The 22,946-nt window shown below is 35.0% G+C and overlaps 2 protein-coding genes across 3 annotated transcripts in view; both read right to left on the bottom strand.

The window, feature by feature from the left end:
- Positions 1 to 22,693, bottom strand: part of LOC132030271 (beta-amylase 3, chloroplastic-like) — a 30,240-nt gene extending 7,547 nt beyond the window's left edge. The window contains exons 1-4 of one of the 2 annotated variants that reach the window (XM_059419835.1): positions 22,070 to 22,693; positions 21,464 to 21,674; positions 20,681 to 20,791; positions 19,686 to 20,503 (exon numbers count right to left, since the gene is read on the bottom strand). In XM_059419835.1, coding sequence (XP_059275818.1) covers positions 19,706 to 20,503; positions 20,681 to 20,791; positions 21,464 to 21,674; positions 22,070 to 22,605 — 1,656 coding nt within the window. In that variant the 5' untranslated portion in view covers positions 22,606 to 22,693 and the 3' untranslated portion in view covers positions 19,686 to 19,705. Of the gene's footprint in view, positions 1 to 19,377; positions 20,504 to 20,680; positions 20,792 to 21,463; positions 21,675 to 22,069 lie in introns of those variants that run through there. The other variant, XM_059419834.1, reaches the window with a different exon arrangement.
- Positions 13,190 to 16,549, bottom strand: LOC132030272 (beta-amylase 3, chloroplastic-like). The gene is made up of 4 exons (XM_059419836.1): positions 15,836 to 16,549; positions 15,065 to 15,275; positions 14,439 to 14,549; positions 13,190 to 14,260 (listed from the first exon to the last, which is right to left on the bottom strand). Exons 1-4 carry the CDS (start codon positions 16,369 to 16,371, stop codon positions 13,493 to 13,495), a joined length of 1,626 nt encoding a protein of 541 aa, XP_059275819.1. The 5' UTR covers positions 16,372 to 16,549; the 3' UTR covers positions 13,190 to 13,492.
- Positions 22,694 to 22,946: the final 253 nt, after the last annotated feature.

Genomic DNA, 22,946 nt, shown 5'->3' with positions numbered 1-22,946 from the left:
AACTAGGTGGGGAGTGAGTGCTTCATAGTACTGCTACTGCTACTTCGTTCGCTATTACAATTTGAGGATTAATTAGTTCGATGTAAGCTAGTCTTGTAATCCTAAAGAAAAACACTTTTATGATTAATATCATCAAGATTTACACTCTAGTAATATCAACTGAGAATCTGTCGCTCATAAAACAGGTAGGCTCAATTGTCACTGTTCTCTTCTCCTTTTCCCTTTCTTGATCCCAATGCAATAAAATGCCACTTATAAGTTTGGTTTGAATTTCGAAATTAGGTTATCAAATCATCCAATTCATCAATCATGTAAACTTTTATTTGAAGGCCGAAAGTTGTCGGTGAATAGGTATTCTAAGGTCAAATATAAAAACATGAAAACAAAATAAGAGTACCAAAAGATTTTGCTTTAGATCTTCAATTGCGGGGAAAATACCAATATGTCACAGCTATTAGTGAATTGACAAATTTTGTTCTCTTTTGGCTATTTTTTTAGCCTACGTATCTCCCTTTTCTGCCAGCTAATCATTTGTGGAGGGGATTAAATCTTATCAGCTTCTTGTAGTCTATCATGTTAAACTTCATATATTGCTATTGAATAGTTTAGGAGAGAAAATCCAAAACTTGAGTCTCTAAATATTATTTATAGTATGTTTGACCAAAGTTTTCGAATTTCAAACATTTTCCTAATTATTCCAATTTAATGGTACTATAATTTTTGTTCTTCGTCGTAGGATTCAGCATTTGGACTATTATTTGTTTATTATTCACATTCCGTTGTTATAGAATTTCATCAGTTCAGTTCATTAACCAAAAAAAAAAAAAAAAGAGAGAGAATTTCATTAGTTCCACTACTTATTGATATATCGATAAAAAAGTCATAGCCAATTTTCTTGTGAAATTTGCTGTCCCTTGTTCGTTTAGAACTTAGGATTGGGATAATAAAACAATGAGAGCAATCTCCTCGTGAAGGGACACAAAACAAAATTATTACGAATAAATAATTAAATATGCATTCATTAATGCAAGCACACATTTGCAATATGGATAAGGCAAGTCAGGGAGGAGAGGGGATTGCAGTCAATTAAGGGCACAACGCACAGTCAGATTTTTTCTAGTGATTCTTCTATATAAAAAAAAAAAAAAAATGTGACTTGAGAATCCACTTTATATAGTAGGTGTTCACGGTTTGGTTAAAAACCGATCCAAATCGAATCAAACCGATTAAATAAATCGACATTTACTTGGGTTGGGTTTGGTTTGGTTTTAAAATTTTAAAAACTGATAGTATTTAGTTTGATTATGGTTTTACTGAAAGCAAACCGAAGAAAAAATCGAACCGAACCTAACCGACAAATTTTATAAATACTTTTTATAATTATGTATATACAAGATATTAATTTTATAAATGCTTTTAAATAATTTATACACTCACATTTTAGCAAAATTTTATTTATCTCTAATAGACAATGAAATTTATACATTAAGCCCATTTTAAAAAGAAATCCATGAATTCAAACTCATTTATTCAAAGAAACAACTATTATGAGATTTACCTAAATTTATTTTTTGTATTTCTTATAAACTTTTTTTCACTTAATTAAATTATAAATTCTAAGACATTTTCTCCATAATGCAAGAAAACTATAGCTACCACAATAAAAGGATAATAACGAATTATAAGTTGGAAAAGGGTAGAAAATTCTCTCCTAATTATAGAAAAAAAAAACATGAAAGAGAGAAATACCAGTAGTTTTTTTTTAAAAATAAAAAAACCGACCCAAACCGACTACAACCAAACTAATAGATATGTATTATATTTGATTTGGTTTGATTTTAATAATTTTAAAAATCGACTAGGTTGGTTTGGTTTTGATTTTAACCCAAAACCAATCCAAACCGACCCATGAACACCCCTATATAGTATCTTTTACAATTATGTTAAAAATCAAGTGGGATCAAGTGATCAACCTTGTTGTCAAAATCGCTATGTAGTTCTGAATCACATCTTATAGAATTGCTAAGCTGTGCTCAGTTTCAACATACACAAAAAACAAGACAAGAAAGTCACTAAATCTTGACTGTTCGATATTGCTATTTGAATTATGACCTATTGACCATTGATTTTTTCTAGAACGCTTTATATATTACCCTTGTAATTTCTCGTAACGTTATTTTGTTCCAAATATTTATTTTTAAAATTTCATTAGTGAACAATTCATATATATTTGGCCAAGCTTCTGAAATTAAAAAAGAAACAATTTAGAATGACAATGTATTTCCGTAAAAATGTGCATTAATTGGTCATATATTTCTTTCATTTTATTTCCTCCGATCTTGTGGGGTAAATGAGGTAAAGTGTAGGATCTCATCTTATCTAAGTTAGTACGAAATAATGAGAATTTTACCTTTCACAACAACCCAATAAGGTCGCGACAAAAAAATAACCCTATTTGTTTTTAATCTTTTATGCATATAAGTCAGTAATCAGTGTGTATTGTATTGATCATACACTATTTATACTCACTGAGTATATAACAACAACTACGATCTATAATGACTATACGAGTGAATTTTTCACAAGTCGACTGGCTAAAAATGGTAAGATACCCTTAAGTAACATCGTCGTAGTCATTTCAATCTTTCATATTCATTGATTGTCTATTTTCTTGCATCAGAGGATGTTAGCATTTTGTTCCCACAAGGACTATGACTCTGTTTGTTTGCATGCAATGTTCACGTGGGCTAAACATGGCAATCCTCCTCCTTTCCTTCAAATGGTTATCATAATGGCCCCCCTATAAGAGAGCTTATTTGCTATTTTCTTATTCTGCTTTGTGGCTATCCCTCTTTGAAACGTGAACAACTTTAAACCCCACGTACAAATTAACTCTACTTGTTTGGTGTCATCTCTATTTTACAACATGCGACCTTTGTTTTTGTTCTCTCGAAGTGATCCTAGCTAGGAAGACTTATCAACATCTTTAATCTAATCTTTAATCGTTTTTTGGTAATTGGTATTATGTTACTTTGAACACAGTGCGTAATGTATAGGTTAAACAAGGGTCATAGGTAATAGTAATACCATACAGTAGTAGGTTTGAAGCATACTGCACACTAAATTTAAGTGGAGACAAATAAATAGGTCTGCAGTACTGACTCTTGGAATTTTTCGAGTACAAAACTACAAATATACAAAAACAGATTTTTGTTTTGTCTAAGGAAAAACTAGGTAATTAATCTATTTATCGTCTTCTTTTTGTGTGTGTTGGCACACGCTCAGGTTGGAGAAAAATGGAAAAAAAAAAAAAAAAAAAGCTCCGTGAGAATCCAACTTTGTAAAATATAACGCAACAACGTAACTTTAGGCTCACCTAATTGATTTCTCAATTACTCAGGAGTGACTAACCCCCTGTTTGGATGGTGGTTTCCGGTGGTTCATTAATGTATGGTTTTCTAGGAAACCATGTTTGTTTCCATTGTTCTTAAAATTATGTGGTATGGTGTTGTAAACCCGTGGTTCATTCCATGATTATATAACCATGAAAGTCCCAATTTTTGAAACCACGAATTTGGTGGTTTTTCCGTGGTTACGTATTTCATTTCTCCATTATACCCTCCACCCTCCACCATCCACCCCACCCCACCCCACCCCCACCCTACCACTCACCCCCACCCCCACGCCTGCCCCACGCCACCACTCACCCCCACCCACCCCCCGCGACTCACCCCAACCCCACCCCCGCCTTACCATCCACGCCCACCCCCAACTACCCCACTCCTCTGCCACCCACCCCCACCACCCACTACCCCTCACCACCGCCTAACCCCACCCCACAACAACTCACCCCCACCCTCATCCCACACTACCCACCCCTACCCACTACCCCTCACCACCACCCAACCCTACCCCCACAATCACTCACCCCCACCCTACTACCCACTACCCCCACTCTTATCTCACAATCACCCACCTCACACCACCCACCCCTCCCCCACCCACTACCTACTTATTTTTTAAAGTTCCTATTTTATTCTTTACCTGAGTTTTATTAATATATATAAATTATTTCTAATTAAGAGTTAAGGGTATTTTAGTAAACTTACAAGTTATTATACAGTACCATACAGTCAAACCAAACAATACAAATGTTATTAAACCACAACAAACGATATAGTCTATCCAAACATTGTATTCATTAATACAGTACAATACAATACAACACCATACTGTACCATACCATATTGTACATAATGAACCACGGGAAACAACTATCCAAACAAAGGGTAAATGGAAATGGATAGTGCAAAATAAAACGTGAATATGAGATCTTAAATTATTTAATAAAATTTATGTATATTGTTATTTGAAATTTATTCTTCTAACTTTTTAGATGCGGAATTCCTCTATAATCAATTTATTATAATATATCTTTGATTTATCAAACTTTAAATTTTTTATGTGTGGTCGGCTGAAATTAATTATGGGCACTAATCAAAATATATAAAACCTATAAACTGACTATGTATATCATATGTACTTATATGTTTTTTTTTTTTTTTTTTTTTTGTATATAATATGTATATTTATACTTATATACAAAATATACATTTGTTGGCTATTATTATTTTGAGAGGTCCAAAAATGTAATTATCTCATAAATAACCATTAAAATTTAATGGTAGTAGTAATTATGGGCCTCAAATTATACGGGCCCAAAGTACTTGTTTGGTGTTGGAGCCGCATTTTTTTTGCGCGGAGTGCCCTTCTTTTGGGGTGGTCTTTAAATTTTGCCCCTCATATTTGAAATCTTTAAAATTTGCCCTTCGGCTAACACCCATAGGTTCCAGGTTTGAACCACGCAGTCAAAATTTTTAAAAAAAAAATCGCAAGGCGAGTTTAAATTTCGCTATGGGACCGTGATACTTTTGTTAAGGAATTACCAAAGTTATGCCGGACCGACATACTTATGCCTTGTGGGCGGACTTGGCATAAGTATCTTTGGTCCGGCATAACTTTGATAATTCCTTCACAAAGTTATGCCGGGTCCGGCATAAAAGTTTGCCCATTAAAAGTATGCCCCCACCGGCATAACTTTGTGAAGGAATTATCAAAGTTATGCCGGACCCGGCATACTTATGCCAAGTCTGCCCATAAGGCATAAGTATTCAAGAAAAAGTCAGTTCTTCACATAATTTTTAACTACATGCCCATCCTAATTAAAATAAATGAATCCAAACTTAACAATATTAACACATCCGCACGATTGACAACCTCATCATGAATTGCATTTGCACCAAAAAGGCGTATCTGCCATTTTCACCCAAAGACAAGAGCATGTTTATTCCTGTCAAGAAGTAAATCTTAGATAAAGCCAGCACAATAATTCTGGTGTAAGTAAGCTAGCTATAGATGGTCAGTCAAGCACCTGAATGCTATCCACAATGTCAGAAACTTTAGGTCCTCCACGTGATACACCTAGCAAGCTTCCACAAGAATGATGAATATTTTGAACCACTTTCTGGGATAACTGGTAACAAAACATGCTATGACTTATCACTCAAATATTTATTTCTGTTAGGACCCGGCATAACTTTGATAATTCCTTCACAAAGTTATGCCGGTGGGGGCATACTTTTAATGGGCAAACTTTTATGCCGGATCCGGCATAACTTTGTGAAGGAATTATCAAAGTTATGCGGACCCGGCATACTTATGCCAAGTCTGCCCACAAGGCATAAGTATGCCGGGTCCGGCATAAGTATGCCATAACTTTGGTAATTCCTTCACAAGTGTATGCTGTTGGCGGCATAGCGAAATTTAAACTGCCTTGCGAATTTTTTTTTTAAAATTTTGACGCGCGTGGGTTCGAACACGGAACCTATGGGTGTTAGCCGAAGGGCAAAATTTAAACATTTCAAATATGAGGGACAAAATTTAAAGACCACCGGGCAATTCGCAGGAGCCGCCTCTTTGTTGTTTTTCCTTCCACCTGTTGGAGCCTCCTCTAAGCATACGCAAAATTGAGAATATCTGGAGGATGTCATCAGTGTTATTTGTCATGTCACACCGAAATGAAAACTCAGAAACATTCATCAAACTTTACTATACCACTTATATATAATAATAATAATAATAAGAGTAAATCTAAAGATTTTGTAGTCACTTAGTTAGATTTTAATTAATGATTACTAACTACTTAGTTAGATTCTAACTAATGGTTACTAAACAAAAGACTTCTCTTCGAAATTCAACCTTTTAGTTGTCCTTGGTTGCTTATCTACTTGAGAGGGTGACGTGAAATGTACTATAACTTCTTTTATACGCTTCATTTTTCTCCTACTATATATTACTTTATTGGCTTAATATTTTTTAAAAATTTGTCAATAAATTTTAAATGAACACATAAATTGCGACTTATTTCAATTAAGCACCCGAACACATGACACTATGTTGGGAAAATAACACTCTATGGCATTTTGGGTAAAGTATTTACCCGAAATGGCCATAGTGTTTTTTTTTTTTTTTTTTTTTTTTTTTTTTTACATTTTGTAGCCTTCATCCCATTTTTTTTAAAAAAATAATTACCCGAGATAGCCACCCCCCTTCCCCCCCATGTCAAACTCCAAGATGCTATTTTTCCTTCCAAATCTCTTTCTAATGTTTGTGTTTTTTTAAGGGTAAAGTGTGTATAAAACACATACATTATGTTACACTTTTAACATTGTATAAACACTGTATAACACTGCATAACACTGTAAAAGTGTGTATAAATAACTCTTATACGTTATTATATATTTTTATACAAGGTTTATACATTGTCTACAGTAGGTGTATAAAGTTGTTTATTATTGTATAAAGTTGTACATTGTTGTATAATGCTGTATATACAAGCTGCAACCATAATTTGTTGGGTCATAGGTTTGTAATTTAAAAATTTGGCTATGCAAATATAATTTTGTGTGCTAAATTATACATTATTGAAATTCCCCCTATGTTGTTTCTATTAGACATTTTCTATTTAAATTTTAAAAATACTTTTGCGTGTATTCTCAGTCTATTACATAGATAAATTAACTACCTAAAATATGTTACCTCCTTTAATATACGCATTAGCTTCAATAACCTGTAAATCCTTAGAATCGTTCCAACTATAACTGATGTGTATAATTAAAAAAAATGACATATTTTATTCTTGTGTACCTAAATATTACATAATTTTTAATTTTTCAAGGAATAGTAATACTCCATCCGTCCCAATTTAAGTGTATTAGTTTGGTTGGACATGAAGTTTAAGAAATAAAGGGAGACTTTTGAATCTCATGGTCTTAAATTAAAGATATTTGTTATATTTTAAATCTTGTGGTCTAAAACTTGCCAAAACTTACTAAATATCAAACAATTATAACAAAAAGGATCAATCATATTTAAGGTTTTTGAGTACCGTTTTTTCCTTCGGGGCGGGGGAAGGGGGTTAAAAAAGGATGAGGTTGTCTGTTTAGCATAGGGACACATGATTAAATTAAGCATGGAGCGTTGAAGCTTTACTTTTGTTTAAAAAATGATTAGAATGTACATTTTATAAAATAGTGTGCCACTTATAAACTAACAAAAGAAAGAAATGTTATTTCCTCATCACATAAGTTATTGGAAAGCAAAAGGATTTAATTATATTACGAAAAGTCATTAATTCTCTTCATATTTTCATTGAGTTTTGTATGTCTTAAATGAAAATAACATCTACTAACAACTCATCGAAAGAATAAATATAACATATAAAATTGATGTCTGTTGAACCAAATTATTTTTCTTCTTTTTGAAAGAAAGTGTTATAGTTCATAATGGATGTTTTTAATCACACAGATGTTACAGCTAAGTTGGATCTCAAGAAATTTCCAAAGTCTAAATCTAAATAAAATTCAATAAATAAATAATGCTAAAAAGAAGTCTAAAATAAGGACAAAAAAGTCTTTATTCAATTTTTAAATACTTTGGGTGCAATTTTAATTTTTGGAGAACCTTTAGTATTTTGGAATTTGCAGAAAAGGTCGAACTAATCTTTTAATAACTTAATATCACAAAGAGAGAGAAAAAAGTAATTGTAAATTTAATTTTAATATTAATTTTGGGCCCGAATTTAGCACGGGCCAAATAACACTGGTATATATCCTAAGAATAAACAAATAAAACAGAAAAAAAGCCTTTTACTTCCTGACACCGTCAACTCGCAATGGAGTTAATTCTTTTGATAGTCACCCAAGTTTTGAAAATTACCTACAAAAATCATCTTTATTTCTTTTAGGAAAATAACATCACTCAACTATCACAATTTTCTTCAAGATATACTAAGCACCTCAAAAGTCTTCTTTTCACTTAGTTATCCTGCCATGTCATTAAAACTCCATTTCCCCTAATAATAGACCTATTTAAACTCATCAAACTCATTAACCAAACATGTTTTATATCGGATCAAATATGACCCGATTAAAATGAAGCAAACGAATCAAAACATACTTTCTGTTAAGTCATTACATCTTCAATTAAAGATTATGAGTTTGTTTGGATCGACTTATTTTAGGTGCTTTTAAGCCAAACTAGTTTTTAAACACTTTTGTAGTGTTTGGATAAAATAAAAAAGTGCTTTTAAATGCTTGTTTTTAAGCTAAAATAACAAATAACATAAACGGAAAAAGGCCAAATATACTCCTGTACTATCGAAAAAGGGCCAAATATACCCTTCGCTATACTTAGGGTCCAAATATCTTTCGCCGTTATCTTTGGGTTCAAATATACCCCTCTGCAGTTAAAGTTGACTCAATTCCTAAATGGCATTAAGATTTTAATAAAATAAATATTATGTAGCATGCAACCTCACTTACAAACCCAATTTTACCCCTCCCCTCCCCTCCCTATCTTCTTCCACCACACCTCCCCCTCTACTACTACTGTCCTTCTTCCACCACTCCTTAGAATTCAGTACCTGGCAAATTCTAGAGTTGTCTCAATACTTCATGTTAGGTACATGGATGGCTAACAACAATAACTCCAGAATGTAAAAGGAAGTTGGTTAGTCATTTTATTTTATTTTGCTAGGAATAATGACATCAAAAGAGAATTATCAATTGGAGTATTCACAATCTTTATTCCTTTCACATTTCTTTTATGGGATGAAATCTCCATTTAAAAGTACATAAGGGGACAACACAATAGCCAAAAGGCCACATGAATCGCTGTGTTCGAATCTCAGTGGCCTCATGATCACTGCTGCCCAGTTGGGCCTTCCCTATTCCTAGTAAACTATATGAGAGAGAGAGAGACCGTTAAAAGGTAAGGGCAAGGAAAAGAGACATAACGGCAGGCACATTTTCCGCAATTTAAACTATCACTACTCTTATGTGCAAGATCAATTGACATTGTACAGAAATTGTCTAATAGAGTCTTCTAAGGACGTTAGTAGTAGAGGGGGAGGTGTGGTGGAAGAAGATAGGGAGGGGAGGGGTAAAATTGGCTTTGTAAGTGAGGTGACATGCCACATAATATTTATTTTATTAAAATATTAATCCATGTAGAATTTAGGTCAACTTTAACTGTGGAGGGATATATTTAAACCCAACATATAACGATCGGGGTATATTTGGACCCAAAGTATAACGAAGGGTATATTTGACCCTTTTTTGATAGTACAGGGGTATATTTGGCCCTTTTCCGTAAAATAAAAACCAAAAGCCCATCCAAAGGGGCTCTCTATCTACAAAACCAAATCATACTTTTACTTGGGTAATTTGCCATTTTTTTGCGCGGAGTGCCCTTCTTTTGGGGTGGTCTTTAAATTTTGCCCCTCATATTTGAAATGTTTAAATTTTGCCCGCCGGCTAACACCCATGGGTCCCGGGTTCGAACCCGCGCGCGATCAAAATTTTAAAAAAAAATTCGCAAAGGCGGTTTAAATTTCGCTATCCGCCAACGACGTACAACTTTGTTAAGGAATTACGTTTTTATGCGGACCGGCATACTCGTATATGGGCGGACTTGGCATAAGTATCTTGGGTAAGCATAACTTTGATAATTCCTTCACAAAGTTATGCGGTGGGGCGTTTTATACTTTTAATGGGCAAACTTTTATCATAGGACCGGCATAACTTTGTGAAGGAATTATCGAAGTTATGCGGACCGCTATCTTCTACGTTGCCACATAAGGCATAAGTATCGGTTCAGGCATAACTTTGGTAATTCCTTCACAAAGTTATCGGTGAGGGCATACTTTTAATGGGCAAACTTTTATGGGCATAAACTTTTGAATGAATTATCAAAGTTATCTTGGGACCCGGCATACTTATCTCAAATCTGCCCCATAAGGCATAAGTATGCGGGTCGGCCGTAACTTTGGTAATTCCTTCACAAGTGTATGCCGTTGGGGGCATAGCGAAATTTAAACTTGCCTTGCGAATTTTTTTTTAAAATTTTATTTGCGTGGGTTCGAACCTGGAACCTAAGGGTTTATGCGAAGGGCAAAATTTAAAGATTTCAAATATGAGGGGCAAAATTTAAAGACCACTCCAAACGAAGGGCAATTCTGCGAATTGCCCGTAATTTGCAGGACTGCCGTTCGCTGGGGTGGTCTTTAATTTTTATCCCTCAAAATGGTGATCTTTAAATTTTGTCCTTCATGCAGAAATTCTGCCTTAAGGCAGAATTTACTTGAGATTTTTTTGTTTTTTGTTTTTTGACTAAGCTGGGATTCGAACCCTCAATCTCGGGGTGTTAGACGAACGACAAAATTTAAAGACCACCAATTTAAAAGACAAAAATTAAAGACCTCTCCAAATGAAGGGTAATCCGCGCAAAAAAAAAGCTTTTACTTTCTATTAAGAAGCATTAATACAATCCAAGTTTTAACTATTCAAGCCACAAAAGCGTTAAGCAATTTATCACAACGATTGTTTATTAATTTGTATTAGTTCTCTGAAGGCATAATACGTTTATTAATTTGTATTAGTTCTCTGAAGGCATAATATATAAACAGGGCCTCAAGTTTGATCTCAGCTAATAAATATGCCCTCTAATTTTTGGTATGCACAAGTAGATATCTCAATGTATAAAAAGTTAAACATATAAACACAAATGCTGACGTGATACATAAATTTTAGAGGTGTCTTGATGATCATTTTGTAAGTTGGAGTGTTCAACTGATAAAGTGGAGATAAGTTGAAGTGGTTACTTGTGCACACCCAAAGTTAGAGGGCATACTTGCCTGCTGAAGCCAAGATTGAGAGTCCGTTTATGTATTATGCCTTTTGATAATTGATTCCGTTTTGTCTGTGTGTAAGTAATTATTTAAGGGAAAAAGGTCAAAAATGCCCCTCTACTTATGCAAAAGGGATAATAATATCCCCTTGGGTTAAAAATACCCCTCCAGTCATTAAAGTTTTCAAATATACCCATGTCTTAACGGAAATTCCCAACATAACCCGATTTCATTTGTAAACACGCTTCATTTAAACCCGACCCAACTAAATAAAAAACGCATATGGGTTACCGACTCCTGTGCCTAGTGGCTCCAGATGTAGGACTCGGGAACAAGTTGGTCGCATATGAATTTTTTATGTAGTTGGGTTGGATTTAAATGGAGCGGGTTTAAAAATGAAATCAGATTATGTTGGGGATTTCCGTTAAAACAGAGGTATATTTAAAAACTTTAATGATGGGAGGGGTATTTTTGATCCAAATTTATAATGAGGGTATTTTTAGCACTTTTCCACGAGCAGAGGGACATTTTTGACCCTTTCCCCATTATTTAACCTCGAGGGACAGTAGGCCACAGACTGCTTATTTGATTCACCTGATCTTTTGTTTTATTTTGCGAAAGCCCAAATTCACTCTATTTAGTCAAAGATTCGGAAATCAGAAGCTTATGGAAATTGGAAACAATCACCTATCGCCTTGATAAACGATTAATTAATTCCCGAATTAACTAAAAAGTACGAGTTCGTCTTAGAGTGAATTTGTCCATAATACCACAAAAATTACATTACATACAAACAAAACGTGATCTTTAGTTCAGTAGATATAATCTTTGGTTGAACATGTAGGGGTTTAATAGAAAGTATGGCTTGATTCCTTTGTTGCTTTTTAATCGGGTCATGTTTGATCGGGTATAAAATATGAGTTTAGTTAATGAGTTTGATGAGTTAAATAGATTTATTATTAAAAAATAAAATGAGATTTAATGATATGACATACCAATAAGGAGAAAATGATTTTTGAGTTTAATATATTTTGAGGAAAATAGTGACAGTTTAGTTATGATATTATCCTAAAAGAAACATCAGTAATTTTTGTCAGTAGCTTCGAAGTTTTAACTGTTAGTCTCATTACTTGTCTTAACCCTTTTCTTTTTTGATTTTGTTTATTTTTCTGAAATTACGAGCTGTTAATTTCTATGTTTTTTCTTCTAGCAGTGTATCAAATTGAGAAGGAGGAGTAAGATGATCGATAGAAGAGAATGATGCCTCATTGACAACTAAAGATACATAGACGTTTCTAGAAATCTCTTAGATTTCATGTTTTCAACCTTCTTCTGCTGGAAAATTTAGTTCCTTGTTCGTCATAACTAAATTGCCTTTATTTTCGAGATACAAGTCTGTACAGTCAAAACTCTATATATCAGCGTCGTTTGTTCTTTTTGGTTGCTATAGCGAAATGCTGCTATAAAAAACATATAATATACAACATAATATGAAAGATCGATACCATAGTATTTTGCCATGGCCTATTCGCTTCCGTTATTTCCTTTTTCGTACTGCTTTGAATTGCTTGTCCTTGTGCCGAAACAACCTAGTTACCTCCCAAGGTGGGGGTTAAGTCTGCGTACACTCTACCCTCCGCAGACCCCACTTTGTGAGATTTCACTTTTATGGGTTCGGGATTTTAGTTTTTTTAAATTTAATGGGTTCTAAATTAATAATTTGTATATGTTTAATAGATTTTTTAATACAAATATAAGGTTTGTTCCAAGCTACTGGGTTCGACCGAACCCGCATCCGATGAGCTAACTCTGCCCCCAAATGTTGTTGTTGTTATAAATAACGTTGGGCTAGCGATATTTTTATCAGACATTTTTAGTAAGTTGCTCGTTAAATTAATACCACGAAGGAAGAAAGCACAAATATTAACAGGAATATACCTGTAGGAAGCAATAATAGCTCTTTCATTTTTCAATAATAAACGTGGAAGGCAGAGTACAAAGAACATAATATGCTTATGATACTGTCTCATCGTCTCAATGACCCAGAGCTTCACAACCTCTGAACGGGGGTGGCAAAGATTGACGTACTTAGCTTCTTTTTCTTGTCTTCTTTAGTTTGGTTTCAGATGCGGCCTCAAATTCTTCTGGACTCATTTAGGTGCTATGAGTATGTCACTTTACTACTTTGTGCTTCTCTGTTTACCTACAATGGGATGACTATATTACATGAATACAGATGCATATCTAATGACTCTTTTTGATAAATCCTACATGGATATAAAGGTCTGTCTCGCTGGAGTCACGCTCTGGAAGTCCAGCAATTTGACCTCCTTCCGACATGCTCTTCACGAATTGCACTAGATTCCGCCAATTTTGTGGCTCAAACAACCGTTTGTTCATTCTCAAAAATGTAAATGCACTCAATGCATTTCCAGAATCTGATCTGCTTGTTGCCAAAACTTGAGAATACGCTTCCTCATCATACCTCTCCAGATCATTTTCTCCAGCAAGTTCTACTTCAGCAATTCTCGTTGCATTTTTTACTTGTTGAACTAAGCCTTCTGGTGAGCAGTTTGCACTCTGGGGCTGTTCACCATCCCTCATTTCCATACATGTAAAGTTAAGTATAACACGATGTTTTGCTAACATACGTGCTATAAGTAGGTAACCATCTCTATTTCTTGTATTGTAATATCCAGCTGTTAACTCTGCAGCATGTGATCTAGTATTGTAATGCCAATGAATCCCAGCTACTTTTCCAGATAGTTTAGCTCCAGTTCCTTGGTATATACTTTCTCCTGCTGCTAGGATGTTTTCTCCATGCTCCAGTAGCTTTTCTGAATACCATTCTAGGAAGAACTGTCCACATTCACTGTTCCATGTTCCATCCCTTGGAAAAAATCCAGTATCCTCAGGAAACTGGTTGTACTGCCCAGAGTAATGAGGCCCTCCCTTGCCCCAGTCATCCTTTCCAGCTGCCTTGGCAGCTGCCGCCAATGAAGCTATCATGTACTGTGTTGAGAAAAAAAAAAAAGAAGTTTAGTTTTTTTTTTTTTTTTTTGATAATGGTATAAAGAAAGAAGTTAGGTTTTTTTTCGGGCATCTGATGGTCTTCCTAATTTTTTCCTGAGATTACTCATGTAATCAACTAGATTATTTTAATATTTCAAGCCATAGATGCAAGTATTACCTTGTCATAGCACTGTAATTCTCCAATTCCAGGAAACCTCCATGTGCCATTGCTTTCTGGATAGGATGGATATCTTAGCTCCCCACAAGGACCCAATCCCACTTGAATTTCCTGAAGAAGAAAACAGAATATCAATTTCAAGTTCTCATACCATTTTAGCCTGAAATACATATAGTACTAGGAGTATAATAGGTGGTCCCTGTGTCATTTGGGTGATTCTTTATACTTTAGTGGTCCACCTTTTAGATTCGTAACCAACAAGTTAAGTGGACCACATGAGACTGACATAATGTAACTTACTGATTTTGCTTATTCACTTGTTTTCTTATTCACCAATTTCTCTTTTGGGTACTTCAGCATAAGCTTCAACCGATATTTCTTCTGGATTTGGATGAATTATTAATCTCTATCCTAAACGGGAACTATGACAGTATGACCTGCAGTGGTTTTTATGTTTGAACATTTTTCTTTTTACATTAATTAGCAGCTTCAGTTTCCAACTAACTCATACTCTAATTTATGCCTGCTTGTGCGTGTTCTAAAGCTTATGGTTGGAGTTTTCAGTTGATGTTGCTTTAAGTTATGGTGAATTAATAGGATATGTGATTGTAAAGCAGAAATCTTACCACTATGACATTTCCCAAGTAATCGTTGAACCTTTCTCTGAAGCTCCTCATATAGTCAGTATACACCTGAATGGGTGTTCTTCCTCTGAGTACCGGTAACTGATCACAACCTAAGGAAATATACTCGGGGTTTCTCCGGCCTGATCTATCTGTGTAGACAAGGTCAGGATTCTTGCTGATTTCTTCAAGTACCCATGAAGGTAGGGGAATACTGAAATATTCATAACAATTCTTAGTGACAATTCAGTTTCTCCTAGAACGAGTCTTAATAGTGAGAAGAAATTCTAGTTCCACTTGAATTTTTCCCTTTAAAAGCTATGAACTCTATTTCTTTAGATAATTAGATCGCAGTGGAATAGATCGTTGGCAGATTATAAATCTGTTAATTATTTCAAATTAATGATTGGAACCTGAATACTAAGATTCTATGCAAGTATTTATTCCCTTTAAAAGCTTTGGGAAACACTATTAACATGACAGGAAATGTCTTACTGGTGTTGTGATTTGGAATTATGAGAACAAAAAGTGTAAACTTCCTAGTTCATTAGAACCTAACCAGATTATTCATGAATCTATGTAAATAATGGTGTATTAGTACAGATTGCTATTTACATGGGGTTTGAAGCTTTACTATCTCTATAATAGTGCAGCTTAGTAGAGCCTGGTGGAAATATAGCAGAAAATAGCTAAATCTTGATAAAGCAAGATATGAAGTAACTGTCCGTTAGTTCAAGTATAAAATATAAACAGCAGAGAGCCTTGTATTAGTACCTGCAAGAGTCTCCTACATTTCCTCCACACTGATGAAAAGACATGACAACTTGAAGCTTCAACCCATGTTCTTGACACATCTTGACAAGTTCAACATATCCTTCCCAGTTATACTTCAAGGGTCCATCTTTCTCCACCAATCCCCACCAAGCATCCACCATTACCCCTTCAGCTCCACTACTTCTCAAGGCCATCAAACTCACATTCATCGCTCGTGGCTTGTTCAAGTTACCTCCCATTGTCATGGTGTCAAGTGGAAGCATCACGAAAACAGGTACCTTTGTACTGCTATTGCTCTGAGTAGTTGTTAGCCCATGAAGCTTCTCTCTTTTCTCATATTTCCTCACTTCCATGGGATTAACCATGTTTGTCTCATCGAAGAGTTGATCTTCTTGCATGGAACTCTTTGCTATGAGACGACAAGATGGCTTTGTTTGTGCAAAAGAAACCATGCCTAAGAAATCATCAGGTGTTTTAACACTTTTGGTTTCTTTTAAATTGATAAAAGAAGTTGATGGTTGAAGTGTTAAAGCCATTTCTTGTTTCTCTTTTTTGATAATAGAAGATGTAACGTGTTGTGTTTTATAATAGAAGATGTAGGATTGTGCTAATAATAGAAGATGTAGGCATGAGTTTTTATATAAGCAAGATCCCTAAAGGTCTGAGGTGCATGCATGAAAAGACAAGTCTGGTGGTGGGCTCTGGTTTTCGTTTTTTACACTATAAGCTAACATAAAAACATCTGCAGATGGACGGTTTATAATAAGTGAAACTATTAATAATGTTTGTAAGTTAAGTCCTTGAGAATATAATGTATCCACGTGGCATATCTGATGTCGGTATTTTCAAAGTTATTTGTACTTGTTGTATTCCAAGACCAAATTACAGTGTACTAATAGAAACATTAGAAAAAACACGTTATTGGATACTGCCAATATAAAACACGTTACTGGATACTGCCAATATCTTATTCACATTTTGGTTGTGTTTTAATATGGTAATTTTTATAGTAGAAGCAGCTTCTTCCCCCTATCCTTTTCAGAGTCTACCGGCGTGAAAAAGGGAAGGTGAAGGGCATTTGAGGGTGTGACTTAGTGGTCAATGAAGTGTATGAGAACCATGAGGTTTTAGGTTCAAATCCCAGCAATGGCAAAAACACTAGGTTATCTGTGTTGGTGGAAGGTAACAAGTATCCCGTGGAATTAGTAGAGGTGCGTTAAAGTTGGTCTGAACACTACAATTAAAAAGAAAGGGGAGGTGAAGGAAGATTGTAGAGTAAAAGTAAAGATGTATGAATTCTCCTCATGTCATCAAGAGTACTCCTTTGACGCCTTTGAATTATTATTCACGGATAAATTGTGAAAGTCAATAGAGATATTTGATCTTTACTATGTGGAGTCACAGGGGATTTAGAATTTAGGTTCTCTGTAGTCAGCGCAAGATTCTTAGTATTGAACTCAGTGTATTTTTTAAATTATTCGCCTGTGCGTAGAGCCGGTGTCACTGTTGTCTGCGTGTAGGGCTGTTCTAGGTCATTAAGGGCAAGATTGAAAAAGTTTCAGGTGTGGGAATTAATATATGATTTGAGATGTCTTACTTCTACTCGAATGATTTTAAGGAAGGGAAAAAATGTAAGAAAGAAGAGTACTTCACTTGGGAAAGTGCCAATGAGTTTTGTTTCATCCTTAAACTACACATAATTTGAGTGAGGATATCTTAGTTATAATCCTCCTTATTAGTCCTCCTCAATTTCTGAGATGAAAGAAAAATAAAAATAAAAATAAAAATAAAAGCACAAATGCAAATGAGAAGCAATGTTTGGAATATGCTTTAACTGTAAGATATTATTTGCAAAAAAAAGAGTCGGTACGACATTGTAGATATTTCAGAGACCTTTAACTTCAAGATACTTCTCAAGTTTCATTAACTTTTTTGATCGACGAAAAAGGTGTATGTATGAAAATAATGTAACATAGTCAAAAGAATAGAGGTCAAATAATGAAGTGTCCCTGAATTTCTTTTCCCTTCAAATTCTCAGTCATATTTGTGGTGATAAATTGATAATCAATGAGTGGTTTCTTTTGCAAACCCCACAAAACTTAGCTACCTTAGTTTCTGCGTGGCCTACAGCCAAAAAACAAGACTTTCACTTCATACATACGTGGACAACCATAACAAAAGAATCTTCACTTTCCCTTATATTCCACTGTTTTCTTTTTTCAAGATTTTCATTTTTTCCTTTTCTTATCAAAATCCATTTCAAGTCAGAGTTCACACACTGTTGATTTGTTAACGAGTAAAAGCTTTTTGAATTTTTAGTTACAAAAATTTTAAAAGGTGCCGTGAAGGATTGTCCGTAGTTTTGGATATTTTCTAGTTTGCATTAAACTTTTAACGTCGGTCAAAATTTGAAGCAAGGAAGAAAAAAAAAAAGTTTCTCAATGGTGGGACTATGAAACGATTTAATGAGAAAAAGCTTCTCACAACTACCAGAAAATCGCTGATTTCCAACAAATCCATCAGAAACATTACCGACAAGTTATATTCCAGGATTTTCGATATGAATTCATTAATAACAATATGCATTCATTAGTGCAAGCACACATTTGCAATATGGATAAAAGCAAATGAAGGAAGGCAGGGAATTGCCGTCAATTAAGGGTACAAAACACAGTCAGATTTTTTGTATTGATTGTTCTCTATCAAACTTAGTGACTTGAATGATCTGATAATATAAAAAATTATTTATATTGACAGTGTATAAAATTTAAACTCATTGTAATGTTAAAAATAAAGTGGGATCAACCTCACTGTCAAATTGCTGAACGGTTCTGAATCACGTCTTCTGGGATTGCTAAGCTTTGCTCTAGTCACTAGATTCTGATTTCTGACTATGACACTGTTATTCGAATTGTGACCTCTTGACCGTTGACTTTTTTCTGTAATGATATGTATATTAATATGTTGTAATTTATTGTAACGATGTTTTGTTCCAAAAGTTATTTTTTCTATCTCCCAAATACGGAAGACCTCTTTTGGTACCTTTATTTCTGTTTCTCTTGATTTGTGTCCCTGTAAATGCCTTTTACCGTCTCCATTTATTGACCAAGCTAAATTCAGTCAAGAAGTATGGCAAATGGCGGTCCATAAATTTTCTTTATGTGAGGAGAAGTCATGATAGTAAATACTCGGAAGAAGATGTAAGAACGCCTGCGTAATTTTTCCCATATTATCATTAAGCTGTGTACTTTGTTCAATAATACTGTCAGATACTCTTAAACATGGCTAAACAGATAATGCTAAGAGCTCAAAAATAATTCCGCGGAGGCTCTAGAGCTGACTTATCACCATATTGCTGATATGTTTATAATATGTCAGCACGGATTGTTGTGTCAAAGGGTTACCACAATGAATTGGTATTGGTGATCTTCTCTACTTGAAATGTATGTTGGGCTAGCAGTATGTTACATTCTAGTAAGTTGCTCGTTGAATTAATACCACGAAGGAACAAAGCACAAATATTAACAGGAAAATGCTTGTAGGAAGCAGTAATATTAGCTCCTTTATTTTTCAATAATAAACGTGGAAGGCAGAATACAAAAAAAAAATAATATGCTCATCCAAATACTTGTATGATACATTGATACTGTCTCATCTTCCCAATGACCCAGAGCTTCACAACCTCTGAACCAGGATGGCAAATATTGACATACTTAGCTTCTTTTTTCTTGTTTTCTTCAGTTTAGCTTCAGACACAGGCTCGAATTCTTGTGGAATCATTTAGGTTCTATGAGTATGGCGCTAATACTTTGTGCTTCTCCGCTAACCTACAATGGGATGACTATATTACATGTATACAGATGCGTATCTTTACACTACTGCAACCTCTTTGGTTTTCTTAGAATGACTCTTTTTGATAAATCCTACATGGATATAAAGGTCTGTCTCGCTGGAGTCACGCTCTGGAAGTCCAGCATTTCGACCTCCTTCCGACATGTTCTTAACGAATTGCACTAGATTCCGCCAGTTTTGTGGCTCAAACAATCGTTTATTCATTCTCAAAAATGTAAATGCACTCAATGCATTTCCAGAATCTGACCTGCTTGTTGCCAAAACTTGAGAATAGGCTTCCTCATCATACCTCTCTAGAGCATTTTCTCCAGCAAGTTCTACTTCAGCAATTCTCGTTGCATTTTTCACTTGTCGAACTAAGCCTTCTGGTGAGCAGTTTGCACTCTGGGGCTGTTCACCATCCCTCATTTCCATACATGTAAAGTTAAGAATAACACGATGTTTCGCTAACATACGTGCTATAAGTAGATAACCATCTCTTTTTCTTGTATTATAATATCCAGCCGTTAACTCTGCAGCATGTGATCTAGTATTGTAATGCCAATGAATCCCAGCTACCTTTCCAGATAGTTTAGCCCCAGAACCTTGGTATATACTTTCTCCTGCTGCTAGGATTGTGTCACCATGGTCCAGTAGCTTTCCTGAATACCACTCTAGGAAGAACTGTCCATATTCACTGTTCCATGTTCCATCATTTTGAAAAAATCCAGTATCCTCGGGAAACTGGTTGTACTGCCCAGAGTCATGAGGTCCTCCCTTGCCCCAGTCATCCTTTCCAGCTGCCTTGGCGGCTGCTGCCAATGAAGCTATCATGTACTGTGTTGACAAAAGAAAGAAGTTAGTTTTTTTTTTTTTTTTTTTTTGATAACTGTATAAACAAAGAAGTTGTTATTTGTTTTCCAGCATCTGATGGTCTTCCTACTTTTTTTCTGAGACTAGTCATGTAATCAACAAGATTATTTTATATTTCAAGCCATAGATGCAAGTAGTTACCTTGTCATAACACTGGAATTCTCCAATTCCAGGAAACCTCCATGTACCATTGCTTTCTGGATAGGATGGATATCTTAGCTCCCCACAAGGACCCAATCCCACTTGAATTTCCTGTAGAAGAAAACAGAATGTCAATTTCAAGTTTTCATACCATTTTAGCCTGAAGAGTATATTAGGAGGTCCCCTGTGTCATTTGGGTGACTATATATTCTTTAGTGGTCCACCTAGATCCGTAACCAACAAATTAAGTGGACCACATGACCAGGCGAGCTTAGCATTTAACCCCCTCGAAAAATTACACCTATTATACTAAGTAAGATTATTTTTATTTATATTTAGTAGATGTTGAACCCCCTTTAACTTCTTCGCGTGTTCACTTCAACATATTTTGAACTCTCTTAGTGAAAATTCTGGTTCCGCCACTCTACATGACACTGACATAAAGTAACTTTTTTTAGATTACTTCAACTTAAGCTTCAACTGATATTTCTTCTGGATTTGGATGAATTGTTTAATCTCTATCCTAAAAGGGAATTGTGACAGTATGACCTGCAGTGGTTTTTATGCTTGAACCTTTTTCTTTTTTCACATTAATTAGCAGCTTCAGTTTCCAACTAACTCATATTCTCCCTTAGAGAAAGATATATCGATTTATGCCTTCTTGTGTGTGTTCTAAAGTGTATGCTTGGAGTTTTCAGTTGATGTTGCTTTAAGGTATGGTGAATTAATAGGAAGTGTACTATTGAAGTAATAACACAAGATACTGTAAAGCAGAAATCTTACCACAATGACGTTTCCCAAGTAATCGTTGAACCTTTCTCTGAAGCTCCTCATATAGTCAGTATACACCTGAATGGGTGTTCTTCCACTGAGCACTGGTAACTGATCACAACCTAAGGTAATATACTCGGGATTTCTCCGGCCTGATCTATCTGTGTAGACAAGGTCAGGATTCTTGCTGATTTCTTCAAGTACCCATGGAGGTAGGGGAATACTGCAAAATCCATAACAATTCTTAGTGGCTGTTCGATTTCTCCTAGAATTGAAGAGTCTGAATAGTGAGAAGATTTAAGAAACAGTACTAACATGACAGGAAGTGCCTTACTGGTGTCGTGATTTTAATTATGAGAATTGAAAAGGTGAAATTCCTAGTTCATCAGAACTTAACTAGATTATTTATGAATCTATGAAAATAATGGTGTATTAGTGCAGATTGCTATTTACATGGGGTTTGAAGTTTTACTAACTTTATAATACTGCAGCTTATTAGAGGCTAATGAAAATAGAATAGAGTATCACTAGATCTTGATAAAGACCGATATGAAATGATTGTGCTATAGTTTAAATCATAAAACATAAACAGAAAAAAAGACCTATGTATATCAGTACCTGCAAGAGTCTCCAACATTTCCACCACACTGATGAAAAGACATGACAACTTGAAGCTTCAAGCCATGTTCTTGACACATCTTGACAAGTTCAGCATATCCTTCCCAGTTATACTTCAAGGGTCCATCTTTCTCCACCAATCCCCACCAAGCATCCACCATTACCCCTTCAGCTCCACTACTTTTCAAGGCCATCAAACTCACATTCATCGCTCGTGGCTTGTTCAACTTCCCTCCCATTGTCATGGTGTCAAGTGGCAGCATCACAAAAACAGGTACCTTGGTACTGCTATTGCTGTGAGTAGCTTTTAACCCATGAAGCTTCTCTCTTTTCTCATTTTCCCTCACTTCCATGGGATTAGCCATGATTCTCTCATGGGAGAGTTCATCTTCTTGCATCGAACTTTTTACTATGAGACGGCAAGATGGCTTGGTTTGTGCAAAAGAAACCATGCCTAAGAAATCATCAGCTGTTTTAACACTTTTGGTTTCTTTTAAATTGATGAAGGAAGTTGATAATTGAAGTGTTAAAGTCATTTCGTTGTTGCCGTTCTTGATAATAGAAGATGTAATGTGTTGTTTTTTTTATAATAGAAGATGTAGGATTGTGCTGATAATTGAAGATGCAGGCATGAGTATTTATATAAGCAAGGTTTCAGGTGCATGATGGAGACAAGTCTGGTGCTGGGCTCTACTTAGAATGTAAAAAAGAAAGTTAAAAAGTTTAAAAAAAAAGTGTCAGCTTTCTTTTTCTCAGTCTTCCCCCTACTTGACGTGGTGACACGTATAACGCCCACTTTATGTTCTCTAACATTACACCAAGATTCAGTTTAATGTGTCTAAGATATTTCAAATTACACATATATCATCTGATGTCT

The sequence above is a fragment of the Lycium ferocissimum genome, chromosome 9 (genome assembly GCF_029784015.1).
Source record: "Lycium ferocissimum isolate CSIRO_LF1 chromosome 9, AGI_CSIRO_Lferr_CH_V1, whole genome shotgun sequence".
In the NCBI taxonomy this organism is placed as follows: Eukaryota; Viridiplantae; Streptophyta; class Magnoliopsida; order Solanales; family Solanaceae; genus Lycium; species Lycium ferocissimum.
This window is presented reverse-complemented; position numbering and strand designations above follow the sequence as displayed.